We start from the raw sequence: 19,209 nt of genomic DNA on the forward strand, positions 1-19,209 counted from the left end.
CTTTTTTCACCCAATGTTAATAATGACAAAAGTAAAATTTAGCTAATAATTATTAATTCTAAATTAGTGAAATCTCAACTAATGGTTTAAAAGTAAAGTCCACCTATGGTTTAGTTGTCAGATCCCTAACAAGCAGTATTTAAGACATCAAGAATACAATCCGTAACTAGGCCATGTGCAATGTAGTTGCAAACAATGCATACATAAAGCTGTTTACCCTTCAGCAGGGTCCAATGCAAGAGCTCTGGGACTATCTAGGTCTTTCCACACCAAAACTTGTCTGTGCTGCCCATCCAACTTTGACACCTCAATTCGATTCGTTCCTGTGTCTGCCCAGTACAAGTTCTTCCCAAGCCAGTCTACTGCCATGCCTTCTGGATAATCTAAGCCGAATTCTACCACATGTTCCAGTGCACTGCCATTCATAAAGGCTCTGCTGATGGTCTGTAAAAATAAGATTAACAATAAAGCGGCATGGCTTAAGTACACAACAATATACAGAAAACATGTTTGGTTTGGTTTTTGTGGGGTGGAGGATCCAGAAGAGCCAGAGGCATACAGTTTCTTAATACAATTCACATATTTTATGAGCACAGGAAAAAACTGATGTCAATCTCTAATAAATGCAATTGTGATCTTAAGTTTTACTGCCAATTAAGGGAGAAAGTTTTGAAATTCTTAAAGACCAAAAATTTGTTCTAGTAAGACAGTGAAATGATTTTTCTTTTAAAGTCTCTTAGTAATCAAGTGAAAAAGTTGTGCCCAGACTCTTAACTGGCAGTCAGCTTCCTGAAGGTACTTGAGAGAATGCCATGTCATTGTTTGAGAAGATCTCAACAACCTTATACCTTACACACTTCACATATAACCATTATCGTATTACTATTACTGTAGCTTTGAATCCCTTAAAATTTAAAACAACCATAATTCAAGCTATTAACAATGGCTGCTACTTCTTATCAAGTAGCATCCTAAATACTTTGTGTACATATATTTTCTCATTTAATCTCATAACAGCCCTGCAAGGTAGACATTATCTCTATTTTCAAGATTAAAAAACTTAGAAGGCCACACAATACAAGCCAAGATTTATTTATTCACTTCACTTATTCTCTCATTTAATAGATTTTACTGAACACCATCAGAATCCAACTCTGGCTTCAACACCCCATGATTTTTGCATATTAGACAAAATTTTACAGAAGTTATCTGAAACAAGCCCAAAACAATCTGAAAGAAGGGAAGATTATTCTCCAGATTTTCTCATCAGGAGCTTCTCCTTCTTATTGACTGAGTATGCTTTTCAATATTTATTCTAGAAAAAAGAAAATAAAGGTATGCTATAATTCATAATTGGCATTTTCTACCTCAGTCTTCAAAATTTTGTTTAAAATAAGAGTCAATTCTCTGTAAGCCATTTATGTGAATAGACAATTACTCTCGAACTGCAGAAAATGTCACTCATATCCACAAATGGAACAAAATATAAGATTATGTCTTGCACATTTCTAACACTCAAGCAAAGTATCTCATATTAAAATGCACTTAATAAAATACTGAATGGGCGTTTCCCTTGACTTCCTTTACAAAGTTAAGGGTTTTATTAAACTCTGCCTATTAAGCAAGGAAGGAGGTTGATCATAGCATGAAGACTCAGAAATTCTAGAAGCTCTGCCTTTTAGTCCCCAGTTTTAACATCTCACTTCTTTCGCTAACCTTGAGTGATATATCAGTCCAGTAAATTCGGTTGTCTGTCACATCAAAATCCAAAGCAGAAGCTTCTTTGACACCAGTAAGTGGAATGGCCACATTGTTATTGTTAGTTTCCAAAGATATTCGCCGGATATCTGCTCTCCGTGAAAACAAAAGGAAAGCCTCTGGGACAATGCAAGTCTTCATGTCACTGATGAGTTCAAAGCCAATGGGGCAGGCACAGCGAAGGCCCTGAGGTCTATAGAGGCAAAGATGGCTACATCCCCCATTTTCCTCAGCGCAGGGGTTGGAACCTAAAAGACAGATTAATTACAAAAGGCCAGAGAAGGACACACATATTGACATAATCAATACATTTTCACGTTAAAATGACCAAGCATTTGGTTCACTAAGATCTATAATTCCATCTGCTCCCAAATCTAGAGTTTCGATTCTAATCTCATACACAAGCATTATGAGGGAATAAACGGCCAGGTGCAGCGGCGCAGGCCTGTAGTCCCGCTACTCAGGAGGCTGAGGCAGGGGGATCACTTGAGCCCAGGAGTTCTGAGCTGTAGTGTGTTACGCCAGTCAAGTGTCTGCACTAAGTTAGCATCAATATGGTGATCTCCCACAAGTCAGGGGACCACCAGGCTGCCTAAGGAGGGGTGAATTGGCCCATGTTGGAAACTGAGCAGGTAAAAACTCCTTGGTGATCAATTGTGAATAAAAGTACAGCAAAATACTTTGCTTTGTGCCCATAGTAAGTTTTAAAATAAGTTACATCATTCATACAATAGAACTGAATTCTTTTGATGAAGGGGTGTGTGTGTGCATGAGTGTGTGCGCGCGTGTGTGTGTGTGTGTGTGTTTTCAGCCTTTCAATTCAAACTATGTAGCCAGAGTACTAAGCCAACATAAAAGGCCCACTCCTGGTTAAAAAAGGGTTCAGAGATGATTTCTATAGTCCCTCAAAACATCAACAATTTACATTGCTGCTTTACAAACTGCAGACCATCTCCATCTTTTCTCATTCCTGGCTTCCATGTCTAAGAGAATTTTGGAATTACTTACCAATGATTCGATGAACATTTGTGGCCTTTAGGCCCATAAGGTCAGGGAGCTGATCTATGATGATTTCCCTCTCTGCACTTCGTTTGTGTACTCTTTCGATGCTACGCCTCTGCCAGTCAGTCCAGTAAACATAGTCACCCAGTAAAGTAAATCCAAATATGTGAGGAATTTTGTCTTCCACTAGTACTCGTCTCCCAGTGCCATCGGTATTCATAACCTTTAAGTATAAAGAGAAGGAAGAGGAAAAGATGTGTACTTATTCTTCAAACGTATGTAGAAACAACAAATCCAACTGCCTATTGCATCAAAATCCACAAGTGTCACCTTAGTTATTCCTATTACAAAGCTTTCACAAAATGACAACATGCTGACTGAATATAAGCTCATATCTTACCTCTATTTTTCCAATCTCTTATTAACCTTCCTTCTAAATATTCCAGCAATATTAGATTTAGTATGCATCTTTTTTATTAAATGACTATGCAAAAACTAAAAATACAATATCACCCTAAATTTGCTCTTACGTTTGTTTTCAAATTACAATGTACTTTCACACACATTATTTTATTACATATTTTATTTTATCCTGAAAGTTTTTCCTTTTTTACATCTAAGAAAATTGATATTCACATAAGGTCACACTGCCCGTAAACAGAGTTGATGTCTTTTTTAGGATTCTTTCCACTTAGCCTAATTTTTATTTCATTGTTTTGTTTAAAATAAAGCACACAGATAAGAGGGCTCTCAATAAATCACTCACTCCCCTAAGGTTATAATCACAAAAGTATATGCAGTTTATGACATTCTCTCTGCAACTGAGTTTCAAATAACTAGAATGTACCTACTCTTTTCAACTCCCCTGTAGTGACATTATTAAGCTCATTCTAATACTCTCATTATAAACATCAGCAATGCCCCTAGAAGTGGCTAAGGCATCTTTTCTGCCTCTGATCTTGCAGCAACATGTACTAATCTTCCATTCTAAAAGACGGAGTAAGTCTTCTAAAGCACCAACTTACAAGTGCCTAAATGAGACAATTTCTACCACTTAAAGTGGCCTGTGAGGCAGGCAAATCGGCCTTTGGCAACATTATTCTGGTACCAAAAATATGTACATGCAAACAATATCTTCCCTCTACCTAAAAAAGAGTCTCAGATGTAATCTTATAGGCAAGTATTAATCCTTTTATCCATAAAATTACAAAGAAATATTCCATGTAAGTCAATACTATGATTGCTTAGATGGAATGACAACCATTATCTTGATCTCTCCTCTCTAAAAGTTTAAAACAATTGCTGACCTTCCAAACCTTGGAAATGACAAAGTACTTAAAAATTGAGCAAGCAAAATTGTGCTATATCCTTGCATTTTCACTTCTAAATATCAATAAATATTTGATTTCCATGTGATGGAACAGAGAGTAGTTGAACGTCTATTTGTTCATATCAGATACAACAGGACTTCTGTTGTAAGCCAACTGTATAAATATGTATTAAAATAGAATGTTTTTAAAATAAAAAACATTTACTTAAAAAGATTAAATATTACCTCGAACTTCTACATTAAATTCTTTTTAAAGATAATATAGACATGCCTTTAGAATTTTTACATTCATATTTTCCTGCAATAGACCACTCCTGGATATATTTTATGATGTTTATGTTGTATCTTAAAACTACTTTGATGTTTAAGCCTAAAAGGACTAAGCAGAGAAAAAGAGTCAATTATTTGTTTACATATCTAACTAGAATGTGAGCTCTAGAACAGCAAGAACCTTAATTAATCCATTTATGTGTCTTCCACAGCTACTATTAAAGAACCTGGTAAAGAACACAATAAATATTTGTTAAATAATTTTTAAAAGGAGATATGTTTCCTAAGACACTCAAGAAACTTACCTAAAAATGGAAACAAATATTTATACAATGGTTCTTATCCTCAGATCCTACAGCTTAGCCATTTGAATGAACGAAAGTATTCTTGCCCACATTTTAAACTGATCTGAAAATGCATACTACTGCCTACATTTGGAGAATGAATACATTCCTGATCCCTCCTAAAAGCAGAGTCCAAGAAAAAATTTCCCGTCCCATTTTATTACTGCTTGGAAACTTCGATCAGGGTGAAATATTTTCCCTTTATTAGACATTTAATTTAGAAAAGTATTTTCGGTGGAGGAAGCTTATTTTTAAAACTCTCTGCTCTCACCTCTGTCCTAATATAGGGACTATCTCTTGACTCCAGTATCTTCCTCTACCCTCCCTGACAAGAACTTCCTCCCAAAACTATTTCCTTCCTTCCCAGGATCATCAATTTCTCCCTCTCCATAGGGTCTTTCCTTTCTGCCTTTAGCACAACACAATCTCCCCCATCTTAGGAAGACATTGTTTAAAAGTTGAAAGATTCTGAATCTATTCCATAATTCTTATTTTATTGCCATATTCTTTTAATGTGATCTGTGATAGCTGCCTCCACCTCTTATCATTCATTCCCTCAACTCCCTACAACGGGCTTCCAATCTATGACTCAGATAAAACAACTCCTCTAAAAATGGTCAATAACTACTTTTCTTGCTTTCCTCAGTTCTTGTGTCCTTTTCCCTCTTTTTGCCATTTGATACTCTTAACCACTCACAAAAACTCTACACTGGGTTTTCATGGCACAATATGATTTTATTTCTTATGCTATAGCCAGGACTGCTTTTTCTCTCTTCATTTCACTGCTTCCTCCTTCCTTTTTCAAAGCTAGTGGGATATTTTCCAAGTTTTCCTAAGTTGTTCTTTGTCTATAAAATACCCTTTCAAAAAGCCCATCAAGTTCTATGGTTTCTACTATTAATTTATGTATAAAAATTACAAATATGTAAAGTTCTAGTCTAACTTCTCATCAGTTGCCACTGCAGTATTTCCACCTGCATCTCCTGGAAAATGTACTGCTATCTCACCTAAAATATCATATACTTAACAGTGAACCTATGTTCTCCATTAGGGGGAGTTCATCGTCCTATCAGAGAGCATCTAAGAGTGCTAAATATTCTGTGTTATAAAACTCCAAAACACTACTTTCTTACAAGCTTACGGCATATTAAAACATGTCTGATTTGATTTTATTCCTAGTTTCAGAATTATCTTAAATCAAATATTCTGCATTACCTTACATTTAATAAATTAACACTAATTTTGCTAACTACTACACCCAAATTTTGCTTTCCAATTAAAAACTTACTTGGTGATCTAAACACATATACTAGGAGCGATGTCAGCATCACGGTGGAGTGAGTTGTTCCCTTTGTCTCTCTCCTCTAAATTACAACCAAACAGATATCCACTGACCAACAGAGGACACAGCACAACAGGATGTCTAAGAGATCCAGGTAGCTATACATCTGAAGATGGATGCACTGGACCCCCAGGAAGCAATGGAATTAGCAGAGCATTCGCCTCCCACACCCCCAGGAGCAGTGATCCAGGGCACAGATCCTCATACAGCAGACTGTGTGACTGGAGGTGAAGGTGGCTGGGCCTCACGTGCAAAAACACCCTTGGAGTGGCGGCAGCCCCGTCCCATGACAGAAAGTGGAGTGGCGGCAGCAGCAGCAGGCCTGACCAGTACAACTGTGAGCAGGTGGGACAGGAGCTCCCAGCCCCCAGTAGTGGCACCCCTGACAACAATTCCACCAGCAGCAGGGGCTGCATACAAGTCCCTGGGTCCCCAGGCCCTTACCAGCTACACCACCATCAGTGAACCTGGAACCCCTGGCAGCAGTGTAACCAGCACCCCTAGAAAACACAGAAACAGCAATGCAGGTGGTGCATGGGACAACAGCATCCAAGCCCACACACAGCCAGTGGAGGAACATGAGACCCAGGGAACTAGAACCAAAGTTACCAAAGCTGTGCCCAAATAAGAAAAGGTGATTACTACCACAAATGCACCTGCAGAGGTTCACGTGATCAAACAGCATGAAGAACTCCAGTAACACTGCAGAACAGAAAGAAAATGACTACTCTCCAGAACCCAAACCTGAAGTCACAGAAGATTACAATCTGACAGAAAAATCAAGATAGCTGTCATAAAGAAACTCAACAAATTATAAGAAAACTCAGAAAGACAATTCAATGAGCTCAGGAATAAAATTAATGAACAGAAGGGCTATTTCACCAACGAGATTGAAGCTCTAAAAAAAACAAATTCTGGAAAGGAAGAACACAAGGAGTTAAAAAAATGATGTAGAAAGCATTAAAAATAGAGTAGAACTTACGGAGCGAAGAATTAGTAAGCTGGAAGATAGAAACAAAGAAATGATTCAGGTGGAAGAGGAGAGAGAACTAAGATTTTTTAAAAATGAAGAAATTACTCAAGAAATATCTGATATAATTAGGAAGGTAACATGAAGATTACAGGTATCTCAGAGAGAGAAGAGAGGAAGAAAGAAGAGAGAGCACATTCAAAGAAATAACTGAGAACACCCCAAACCTGAAGAAGGAACTGGACATGTAAATCCATGAAGCTAAGAGAACTCCTAATTACATCAAATCAATGCAAAAAGACCTTCTCCAAGGCATAAAATAGTAAAACTGTCAAAAGTTAATGACAAAGAAAATTTAGGGGTTTTGTTTTGTATGTGTGTAAGGAAGATTGGCTCTGAGCTAACATCTGTGCCAATCTTCCTCTATTCTGTATGTAGGATGCCACAGCACAGCTTAATAAGAGGTGTGTAGGTCTGCACCAGGGCCACCAAAGCAGGGTGCATGAACTTAACCACTATGCCACCAGGCTGGCCCCAAGAAAAAATATTGAGGGCAGCAAAAGAGAAGAAAATAACCCACATGGGAATCACCATCAGGCCTTCAGCAGATTTCTCAGCAGAAACTTTACAAGCTAGGAGAAAGTGGAATGATATATTCAAAATACTGAAACACAAAAAACTATCAGCCAAGAATACTCCATCCAGTGAAATTATCCTTTAGATATGACAGACAAATAAAAGTTTTCTCAGATGAACAAAAGCTCAGGGAGTTCATTGCCACTAGACCTGCCCTACAAGGAATGTTGAAGGGAGCCCTCCTACCTGAAGGAAAAAGGCAAAGGTTTACAAATAATTATAACAAAGGATAAACAAAGCAAGCATCAAAAATAACTATAAACAGGGGACTGGCCCAGAGGCGCAGCAATTAAGTTCACGCGTTCTGCTCTGGCAGCCTGGGGTTCACCGGTTCGGATCCTGAGTGCAGACCTACATACAGCTTTGCAAGCCATTATGTGGGAAGCATCCCACATATAAAGTGGAGGAAGATGGGCACAGATGTTAGCTCAGGGCCAGTCTTCCTCAAAAAGGAAAAAAAAGTATAAATAATTCAATTTGGTCACAAATTCACAACACAAATAGTAATAATTTGTGACAACAAAAACACAGAAGGGGAAGAGGAAAGCAATGGAACCTGCATAGACTATTGGAGGTAAGAGGCTATCAGAAAATGGACTATCTCATCTATGAGATCTTTTATACAAACATGGTAACCACAAAACAAAAAGCAGAGGAGAGACACAAATCATAAATGAAAAGAAAACTGACAAAACCATAAAAGAAAACCACCAAACTGAAATGGTAGACAGAAATACAAGAAAAAAGAAACAACAGAAATACACAACAACCAGAAAACAAAAGACAAAATGGCAATATTAAGCCCTTATATATCAATAATCACTCTAAAAGTAAATGGATTGAATTCACCGATCAAAAGACACAGAGTGACTGGATGGATTAAAAAACAAGACCCAGCAATATGCTGCCTCCAGGAAACACATCTCAGCTCTAAAGACAAACAAGCTTAGAGTGAAGGGATGGAAGATGATACTCTAGGCAAATGGTAAGCAAAAGAAAGTGGGTGTAGCCATAGTTTTATCAGACAAAGCAGAATTCAAGATAAAAAAATAATAAGAAACAAAGATAGGCATTATATAATGGTAAAAGGGACACTCCACCAAGAAGATATAACACATGAATATATATGCACCTAACACAGGATCACCAAGTTATATTGGTGATTACTAGCACACCTTAGGGAGAAACTGACACAACACAATAATATTAGGGGACCTAAACACCCTACTTACATCAATGGATAGATCCTCTAGACAGAAAGAAACAAAACAAGGAAACGGGGCCTTAAATGAAACACTAAACCAAATGGACTTAATAGATACATACAGAACATTTCATCCAAAACCAGCAGAATACACATTCTTCTCCAGTGCACACGGAATATTCTCAAAGACAGACCATACATTGAGAAACAAGGCAAGGCTCAATAAATTGAAGAAGACTGAAATCCTATCAAGCATCTTTTCTGATCACAATGCTATGAAACTATAAATCAACTACAAGAAAAAAGATGGGAAAGTCACAAATACATGGAGACTAAACAATATGCTACTGAACAACTATTGAATCAATGAAGAAATCAAAAAGTACCTGGAGACAAATGAAAACAAAAACACCACATATCAAACCCACAGGATACAGCAAAAGCAGTACTAAGAGGAAAATTTATAGCAATACAGGCCTCCCTCAAGAAACAAGAAAAATCTCAAACAAACAAGTTTATTCTACACCTAAAAGAACTGAAAGTCATTCCTCTGAGAAGAGGAACAAGACAAGGGTGTCCACTCTCACCACTCTTATTCAACATAGTGCTGGAAGTTCTAGCCAGAGGAATTAGGCAAGAAAAAGAAAGAAAAGGGATCCAAATTGGAAAGGAAGAAGTGAAACTCTCACTGTGAAGGACAGGATTCTACATATAGAAAACCCTAAAGAATCCACCAGAAAATTATTAGAAATAATCAACAACTGCAGCAAAGTTGTAGGGTACAAAATCAAGATACAAAAATCAGCTGCATTTCTACACACTAGTAACGAACTAGCACAAAGAGAATTCAAGAAGACAAACCCATTGACAATCACAACAAAAAGAATAACCAAGGAGGTGAAAGACTCATATACTGAAAACTATATTACTGAAAGAAATCGAGGAAGACATAAAGAAATGGAAAGATATTCCATGCTCATGGATTGGAAGAATAAACATAGTTAACACATCCATATTACCTAAAGCAATCTACAGATTCAATGCAATCCCAATCAGAATCTCAATGACATTCTTCATGGAAACAGAAGAACCCTAAAATTTATATGGCACAACAAAAGACCCCAAATAGACAAGGCAATCCTGAGAAAAAAGAACAAAGCTGGAGGCATGGCAATCCCTGACTTCAAAATATACTACGAAGCTATAGTAGTCAAAACAGCATGATACTGACAGGAAAAAAGCCATACAGATCAATGGAACAGAACTGAAAGCCCAGAAATCTGTCACATCTATGGACAGCTAACCTTCAACAAAGAGACGAAGAACATGCACTAGAGGAAGGAAAGTCTCTTCAATATGTGGTATTGGGAAAACTAGACAGCCCATGGAAAAAGAATGAAAGCAGACCATTATCTTAAACTAAACACAAAAATTAACTTAACATGGATTAAAGCCTTGAATGTAAGACCTGAAACCATAAAACTGCTAGAAGGAAATATACGCAGTACACTCTCTGACATCGGTCTTAGCAGTATGTTTTCAAATATCATGTCTACTTGGGCAAGGTAAACAAAAGAAAAAATAAACAAATGGGACTGCATCACACTAAACAGCTCTGTCAAGCCAAGGAAACCATCAACAAAATGAAAAGACAACCCACTAATTGGGAGAAAATATTTTCAAATCACATATCTGACAAAGGGTTAATTTCCAAAATAGATAATGAGCTCTTACAACTCAATAACAATAAAAAATTAAACCGATCAAAAAATGGGCAGAGGATATGAACAGACATTTTCCCAAAGAAGATATACAGAGAGCCAATAGGCACACGAAAAGATATTCAACATCATTATTTATTAGGGAAATGCAAATCAAAACTACAAGATATCACCTCACATCTGTCAGAATGCCTATAATTAACAAGACAAAAGATTACAAGTGTTGAAGAGGATGTGGAAAAGGGAACCCTCATACACTGCTAGTGGGAATGCAAATTGGTGCAGCCACTATGGAAAACAGTACGGAGATTTCCCAGAAAATTAAAAATAGGAACACCATATGACCCAGCTATTCCACTGCTGGGTATTTACCCAAAGAACATGAAATCAACAATTCAAAGAGATTTATGTATCCCTATGTTCACTGTAGCATTATTCACAATAGCCAAGATGTAGAAGTAACCCAACTGCCCATCAACGGATGAATGGATAAAGAAAATGTGGTGTATATATATACAACGGAATACTACTCAGCCATAAAAAAGCAAAATTGTGCCATTTGTGACAATATGGATGGACTTCAAGCATATTATGCTAAGTGAAATAAGTCAGAGAAAGAGAAACACCAAATGATTTCACCCATATGTGCAAGATAAACAAACATATGGATAAGGAGAACACAGAAGTGATTACCAGATGGGAAAGGGGTGGGGTAGGGTGAAAGTGGTAGAGGGACACATATATATGGTGACGGATAAAAACTAGACTACTGGTGGTGAACACGATGCAATCTATACAGAAACTGAAACACAAGAGTGTGCACATGACATGTATACAATGTTACAAGCCAATATGACCTCAATAAAATAAAACAATAAAATAAATAAAAGCATATACTAGATGCCTACTATTGAATGTCCTTTTAAAATTTAAATTTAAATTTCTACTTCAAAAATATTATAGGATCAACCAACTCTGCCTTCTTTCAGCTATGTCACCCTGCAACACTTTTGTTTGTTCATTTTGAAAAATGAACAACTTAAACAAAAGACAGCTGATTAAGCATGAATTTGCATAATGGGCAAAGAATGAAACTGAAAATTGTAATGAAAAAAATAACAAAAGCACAATTCCAAAAGATCCATTTAATTTACACAATTCAGCATCTTCTATTTAGCAGTTACCTTCATTCTACTGCTCTCTAAAAATCTCTCATGACTAGCCAACAATATTGTGGCAGAATTAGGTATATTTGGATTTCAAATATAAGCTCTGTCACTCACTGGGTACCCTTGGCAATTTCTCACATGTAAAATAGGGAAAGAGTACTTACACCAATGAATTATTTAAGGAGAAAATAAAATAATGTTAATAGATAGCATAGCATTAGATGTGTAGTAGAAGCTCAGTAAATGTTGGTTCTTGCTCTCCAAAATTATTTGAGCAAAACGCTTTAGTTCCCAAAAGCAAAAAGCTATATTTAAATGGCTACATTTAATTAAAATGTAGTGCTTCAAAATAAATAAATAAATACACACACACATATATATAAAAAGAATATGTGGAAATGAGAGACCAAAACAACTACATGCTGTTAAGCTGAAGAATAAAACCAATATAGACCCTCTATATTCTGGCAACTAATGGAAAACTACAGTGCTGCAGCCTTATTCCTATTTCCAACCCCTATTTTCACTGTTTGCTTTTGCTACTTAGATGTACAGTAATAAAAAAGTAAGCAGGGGCCGGCCTGCTGGTGCAGCGGTTAAGTGTGCACGTTCTGCTTCGGCGGCCCGGGGTTCACTGGTTCCGATCCCAGGTGCGGACATGGCACTGCTTGGCAAAGCCATGCTGTGGTGGGTGTCCCATGTATAAAGTAGAGGAAGACGGGCACGGATGTTAGCTCAGGGCCAGGCTTCCTCAGCAAAAAGAGGAGGATTGGCAGCAGATGTTAACTCAGGGCTAATCTTCCTCAAAAAAAAAAAAGAAACAGTAAGCAAAAAGGAATAGTTTGACAATTTGTTCAGCTCTATCAGATCCTCATTCCACCCCCACCAAAAAATCAAACACTAATAAACATATCTAATGAATGCAAATCCCCATAAGAGAAATTAGACGAACGTTAAGTTTACAACAGGGCTTCTTCTAGCTAAGAGACTACAATCTAGTTGGAGTGGCAAACCATATTTACATTAACACTATACATATAGTTTCTCTGGCCTATAGCTAATCAGGAAAAACTTCAGGAAATAGTAAGAGTTCAAATCCATCTTGAAGAATTAGGAGAATTTTGACAAAGAGAAAGCAAAAAGGACTCTCCAGAATGAAAGAAATAATACATGTTAAGAGTCGAGGAGGCCTTGTTTGACTGACTTTGAAAAGACCTGCTTTGAGGCAGAAAGGTAACGAAAGGGACTCAAAGGAGACCGTATCAGACAGATACCACCCTACGGCAGGTACGAAATTCCAGGATAAGGAGAATCATAGAAAACAAGAAACTTCTGAAAGCACTTTAAGGAGACTAACACAACAAAGCTGTACTTTAGAAAGACCTCATTTACTGCTACCACTGTGTTCAGATTGTTTGTGCTAAAGATAAATATCTTAAATATAGAATTATAGTTAATAAGATATTTTCAACTCCTGCAGGATGATAATACAGGTCCAAAATCCCTAATCTGAAAGTTTTGGAGCCACCTGCATTTGAGAATTCAGATTTTTTAATATTTAGAAAGGTTAACACAGTGCACATGGCATATCACCTCTACCTGGGTTGAGGGCAGCACTTCATTGCCACACATATTAACATTTTTGCAGCAAAATATAGAAATATTCCCACAAAGTGGGATAAATCAAGACTACAAATAGTCTTACACTGCTTCAGGTCAGGTTTTCCACCAACTGAATTAACAAAAACAAGTTTCGGTTTCAGAGCTTTTTGGATTTCAGAATTGCACATAAAAGATTGTGGATCACAAATGCTTTGCTGATCTCCACTCTAGTCCCTTGACCAAACTGGAGTTTAGATCAGTGTTAATGCTGCTGTAAGTGCAAACAAGGGTCTCACGAAGAAGAAAGAAAGAGTGAAGTACATATTAGAAAGAAAAACTTTCTTTAGCAACATCTGGCAGAACAACAACAAATGGTAATGAAGGTCTTAAGATGATCTTCAGAATAGCACAGTGGCCAGGAACGCAAATACAGTTCCCGAAAAGCCACAACTAAAGATGTTGTAGCTTTACCCACTAGAGCATTTAGTCTCTTTCAGGTATTCCTTGTTCTCTCCCTTTAAAAACAAAAACTGCTAGGGGGTTTTTTGGCTGTTGGGGGGTGGGTGCAAACTAAAGCTAGATATATCACTTCTATTTCAAATTAAACAATGTACTTAAGATGTGCTAAAGATTTTTTAAATATACTTTTGTAAGACACTGTTTCCCTTAATTCCCTATCTTCCTGTTGTCTGTTGTAGTTTTTACCACAGGGTTGGGTCTAGAACAGTGCTATCCAAGAGAGATGGAATACAAGCCACAAATATGAGTCAAGTATATAATTTTAAATTTTCTAGTAGATTTTAAAAGGTAAAAAGAAACAAGTAAAATTAATTTTAATAATATATTTTACTAATCCAATATATCCAAAATATTTTTATTTCAATGTGTCATCAATACTAAAAATTTTATTAATGAAATTTTACGGTTTTTTCTTACTCGTCTTCTTAGTACGTATTTTACACTTCAAGCATCTCAATTCAGAGTAGCCACATTTTAAGTGCTCCATGGCCATGCATGGCTACCGGCTACCACACCGGACTGGGCAGGGTTAGCGTTTCGGCAGCGATTATGCAGCCTACAAGAAAATTTACTCCAAAAGACCAGATCTCTGTCCCCTCTCACATCTGCCATCTTCAGGGTTATCCTAGACCCATGAGGCTCAGTAAAGCCACAAACAATTAAATGTCTTCCATTTTGGTCTTTCCTTCCTCCTCAGCTATATTATACTTAACTCTAATAAGGATTAAAATAATCTCAAAAATAATTTCTGATCAAAAAAATTAATAAAACTTTTTTTCACCTTATATCACATTTGCAAGTTTACATTCAAAGCACTAGCTAAGATTTGTAAGAGCAAGGACAAAGGCCTGATTCATTTCTTCTAGGTTATCTCAAAACAGAAGTATTAAAACCAGTTATATTAATAAGAGAGTCCACAGCTGCCATCTCCTTGGCTCTCCTCTTGAGAGCATTCTAGATTGACATACGCTGATTACGGATGAAGCTGGCTGGCTCATGAAAATCTTCACTCTGCTTTACTATATGCCTGAAATTTTCCCAATTAGAAAAAAGAAAATGAAGAGAGGAAAGATAAGGAGCAAGTCCAAAGGCACTTGAATAATAATAATAGTAATAATGATAGCTGTTATTAATAAATGCTGTGATCACTTTTGTTGTTGATATGATGTGGAAAGCAATTATAAGAATCCTCTGAAGATATTAAGGGATCAACAGCTTAAATAAAATCTGATTGTGAGACTTTACATCCAAGAACCATGTATTTCCCTTTATACACACAGTCCAATGATTACCTTCTGAAACCTGTTTCCTTCAGTTACTTTTGCAGAGTTGACACTTCTACTAGAAAACTGGCTTCTCCCCTAAATAACTTCTCTTCTACCAGCCACACAATCTTTCTGCTGGGCAGAAGCAACATAATGAAACAAGAAAATGCTTCTTTGTCTCAAAGAAAATCACTACTACATTTCTCTGCCCAACAAGTAACAGTTTGGGATAGGTTAATAGGTTTGTAAATATGGTTCTAAGCCCCTTATGTTTAAAATAACAAGACAAATCCTGGTAAAAGCTTGCTTGTACATTCTGAACCCAGAACAAATGAACCATTTTAAGCGATTCTAAAAGATTACCCTTATGCTTTAAAGGTTGAGCCAACACTAATTAAATCTTCTGGCAACTCTTGAGGGGGTGCTTCACTGTATTACCTCAGAGTAGTTTAATTAGTTAAACTGAAATTAGGCTTCCGTCACTTCTAAAATCTACCTCCAAATCTGAACAGTCTCCAGTGGTTTCAGCTGCCTCAACCACATTGTGGTATGGATTTAACATTCTGAGGCATTCTCAAATACTGCAAACCACACTGAGAATATAGGCTACAACAGAAAATAGATGTGGGTTAGCCAGAGCATTATCTCCACAGAGAGGAGGTAACGGCAAAGCTTCTATAGACACCACATCTGGTTTTTTGAGCAGTTTCTTCAGCTCATTAAATGTCAAGACAGGATTACCCATGAAATCTTGGAATGCAGCCAGTCTACTACCAAAGTTGCTGCTATGCAACTTCACTTGACTAGACATGTTCAAGAAATAGATGACAACAGGACAACCAGGTACCCCCCATAAAATAAACCAAAGTGGGAATGCTATAAAGTCCCAAAGAGAAAGTCAAATTATGCTCCAAATGAACCATTCCTCTTCTAATGTTCCAGCCAATATCCAAAATAATTAGTGAATTAAAAGTTTATGTATAAGAAAGACAAAGAGATATCATGGGGGGTGATTGATATACTTCACAGGGTACAAAATATAATTTCACAAAAACAGCATTTTTAGAAATGGAATATATATCCATGGAAATAACATTTCAGTCACACAGAATTTCACTGGGTTGACAAGAGAAATGCTTTAGACCCAGTAAGGGAAGTAAAGGGATGCCATACACCTGTTTAAGAGAGCAGTAAAGGCAGTTACAGTGCCGCATTCAAAGCCTTTTAACCTATTCCAAGATATATTATGTTTGAGTAAACACAAGTGATTTTTAATATGAAAACAGAATTAAAGTATCATAGTTGCACTAGACAACTTTATAACATTTTTGCAAGGAGTCATGCTTAGTATATTAAACATTTGCAATTACAATGCTCTTTTACAGATAGAGCTAAGAATTGCTATTGTGACCAAAGCTTTCCAAAACCTGAATTACTCAGAAAAATTATAAAATTGACAACAGATTTCCAGATGAAGGCATCATTACGATGAACACCAATAACACCTTGGTCAATAATATTCAATTGCTTTGTGAGACCCTTCTGAGAGTCCCATTGTCATGGAGGCTTCAATAAACCCTAATGGGGAAAACATTAGCCTGTTAACAAAGGAAAACTACCCCCTTTCTTCTCATTTCTTTTCAAGCACAGCTAAAACAAATTCTATTTGGAGCCTGAGTAGGTGTCAACTATTAACACCTTGGTATTAAAAGGAAAATTACTCCAGTACCAAAGAGCAAGCCTTATGCCCAGATGTTAGTTTTTAAATACTATTCTTCATTAAAAAGAAGAGCTCTTGGAGCAAGAACTGATTCCAGGAGGAAAGCAAGGGAAACATAAGATAAGGTTAGAACAATATACCGTCGTTCCAGAAAGTGCTTTAAAAATGATGCGGAGGGGGGGGTCCCTGAAAAATTAAAAATAGAATTACCATATGATCCAGCAATCCCACTTCTGGGCATATATCCAAAAGAATTGAAAACAGGATCTCAAAGAGATATTTGTACACCTATGCTCGTTGTAGCATTATTCACAACAGCCAAGAGGTGGAACTAACCTAAATGTTAACTGACAGATGAATGGATAAAGAAAATGTGGTATATATATATAAAATGGAATATCTTTCAGCCTTAAAAAGGAAAAGAATCCTGTTATATGCTACCACATGGATGAACTGTGAGGACATTATGCTAAGCGATACAAGCCAGATACAGAAAGACAATACGGCACGGTTCTACTTATCTGAGGTATTTAAACTAGTCAAACTCTTAAAAACAGAAAGTAAAATAGTGGTTGCCAGGGGCTGGGGAGGGGGAAAAAGGGAGTTGTTCAGTAGGTACAGATTTCAGTTTTGCAAGATGAAAAAGCTCCAGAGCACACAAAGCACATGGTTGTACAGGGTGCAGCTAGTTAACACTACGGTACACTTAAAAATGGTAAATTTTGCTATGTCTTTTCTGCTACAATTTTTTAAAAAGATGGAAACATGTGAAAAGGACACAAGAATTAACCGGAAGGTACTCCAAACACCAATTCTGGAACAACTTCTGCAAAAATATAAATGATAATAATGGCATATAGGAGCTGGCCCCATGGCCAAGTTCACACACTCCGCTTTGACAGCCCAGGGTTCGCCAGTTTGGATCCTGGGCAGGGACCTACACACTGCTCATCAAGCCATGCTGTGGCGATGTCCCACATAGAAGAACTAGAATGATCTGCAACTAGGACATACAACTAAGTACTGGGGCTTTGGGGAGAAACAAAAAAAGAGGAAGATTGACAACAGATGTTAGCTCAGGGCCAATCTTCCTCACCAAAAAGCACACCTTAAAAAAAAACGATAATAATGGAATATAATGTATAGAATAAAATAACATCCATAAATCCATACTGATATATATGAATAACTGAATAAACAGAGGAAATAGCTCTTTCATATGGGAGAATTCCAATTAATAAATATAACAGGAATAACGGGAATGGTATCAATGTTAATTTTCCAGTGTTGATAATTGTTCTACGAGTATGTAAAATGAAGCTGGGTGAAGGATATATTATTCCTTTTTCTGTTTTTTTTAAAGGTTGGCACCTGAGCTAACATCTGTCGCCAATCTTTTTTTTTTCCTTCTTCTCTCCAAAGCCCCCCAGTACACAGTTGTATATTCTAGTTGTGAGTGCCTGTTGTTGAGCCATGTGGGATGCCGTCTCAGCACGGCCTGATGAGTGGTGCCATGTTGGCACCCAGGATCCAAACTGGCAAAACGCTGGGGCGCTGAAGCAGAGCACACAAACTTAACCACTTGGCCACAGGGCTGGCCCCAAACATGTATTATTCTAGCAAATGTTTTGTTAAGTCTGAAATTATTTCAAAATGAACCCCCTAAAAAAGAGGCAGCAGAGGACAACACAAAAAGTACTGCATTAGCAATCAGGAAACTTCAGTTCCAATCTTTTCTTTCTAAATAGAAAGCTACGTGACCGTAGACAAAAGAAGCTAACCAAGCAAAAGGCACCAAGCACTGCTGAGTTTTAGGAAGAGAAACCTAGGACAGAAAGAACAAATGTTTGTGAGCACATGGCACTATCGAGAAACAATAGCTAATTTTAGGAGATCTGAAAACAGCTTTCTTTTACTCAAAGGCAACAACACTTTGAAAACCCATAAAACATTTATTTACTATTGTGGACTGAAGAAATCTGTTCTAGCACAGAAAGATTTTTTTCAGATTTTAAGAACAACACTGTAACTAAAACACAGAAGCAATTATTACAAATCTCAACCAAATATAAAAGTCAAGTCATTTTCAACCGAAAATCAAAAATACATGAACAACAAAAGCAAAACACTCTGAATAGGGGCTATATTAATGGCATAAAGCCTCTAATTTCATTCCTACTTACGAACTCCAGAAGTCTGGCAGATTGCAGAAGCTCAAAATTATAAATGAAACACTAAACAAATACCAGTCTATTGAAAATCTCAGTACGATAAAAGGAATTCTAATCCTTCTCTAGATTTAGTTATTTCAGATCAAATCTAATTTAAAAAACCAAATTACATTACAATGAGTGCAG

The 19,209-nt window shown here is 36.9% G+C and overlaps 1 protein-coding gene and 1 long non-coding RNA gene across 4 annotated transcripts in view; one reads left to right on the forward strand and one right to left on the reverse strand.

The window, feature by feature from the left end:
• The window catches only part of LRP6 (LDL receptor related protein 6), a 172,197-nt gene that overhangs the window by 41,273 nt on the left and 111,715 nt on the right, over window positions 1-19,209 (reverse strand). For all 3 annotated transcript variants that reach the window (XM_001501298.5, XM_070269915.1, XM_070269914.1), the window contains 3 exons: window positions 2,767-2,983; window positions 1,717-2,006; window positions 218-444 (listed from right to left, as the gene is read on the reverse strand). In XM_001501298.5, the coding sequence (XP_001501348.1) occupies window positions 218-444; window positions 1,717-2,006; window positions 2,767-2,983 (734 nt within the window). The remainder of the gene's footprint in view (window positions 1-217; window positions 445-1,716; window positions 2,007-2,766; window positions 2,984-19,209) is intronic.
• The window catches only part of LOC111773923 (uncharacterized), a 40,060-nt gene that overhangs the window by 16,164 nt on the left and 4,687 nt on the right, over window positions 1-19,209 (forward strand). The gene's annotated exons all lie outside the window — the stretch shown is intronic.

This window comes from Equus caballus, chromosome 6, assembly GCF_041296265.1.
Source record: "Equus caballus isolate H_3958 breed thoroughbred chromosome 6, TB-T2T, whole genome shotgun sequence".
NCBI lineage: Eukaryota > Metazoa > Chordata > Mammalia > Perissodactyla > Equidae > Equus > Equus caballus.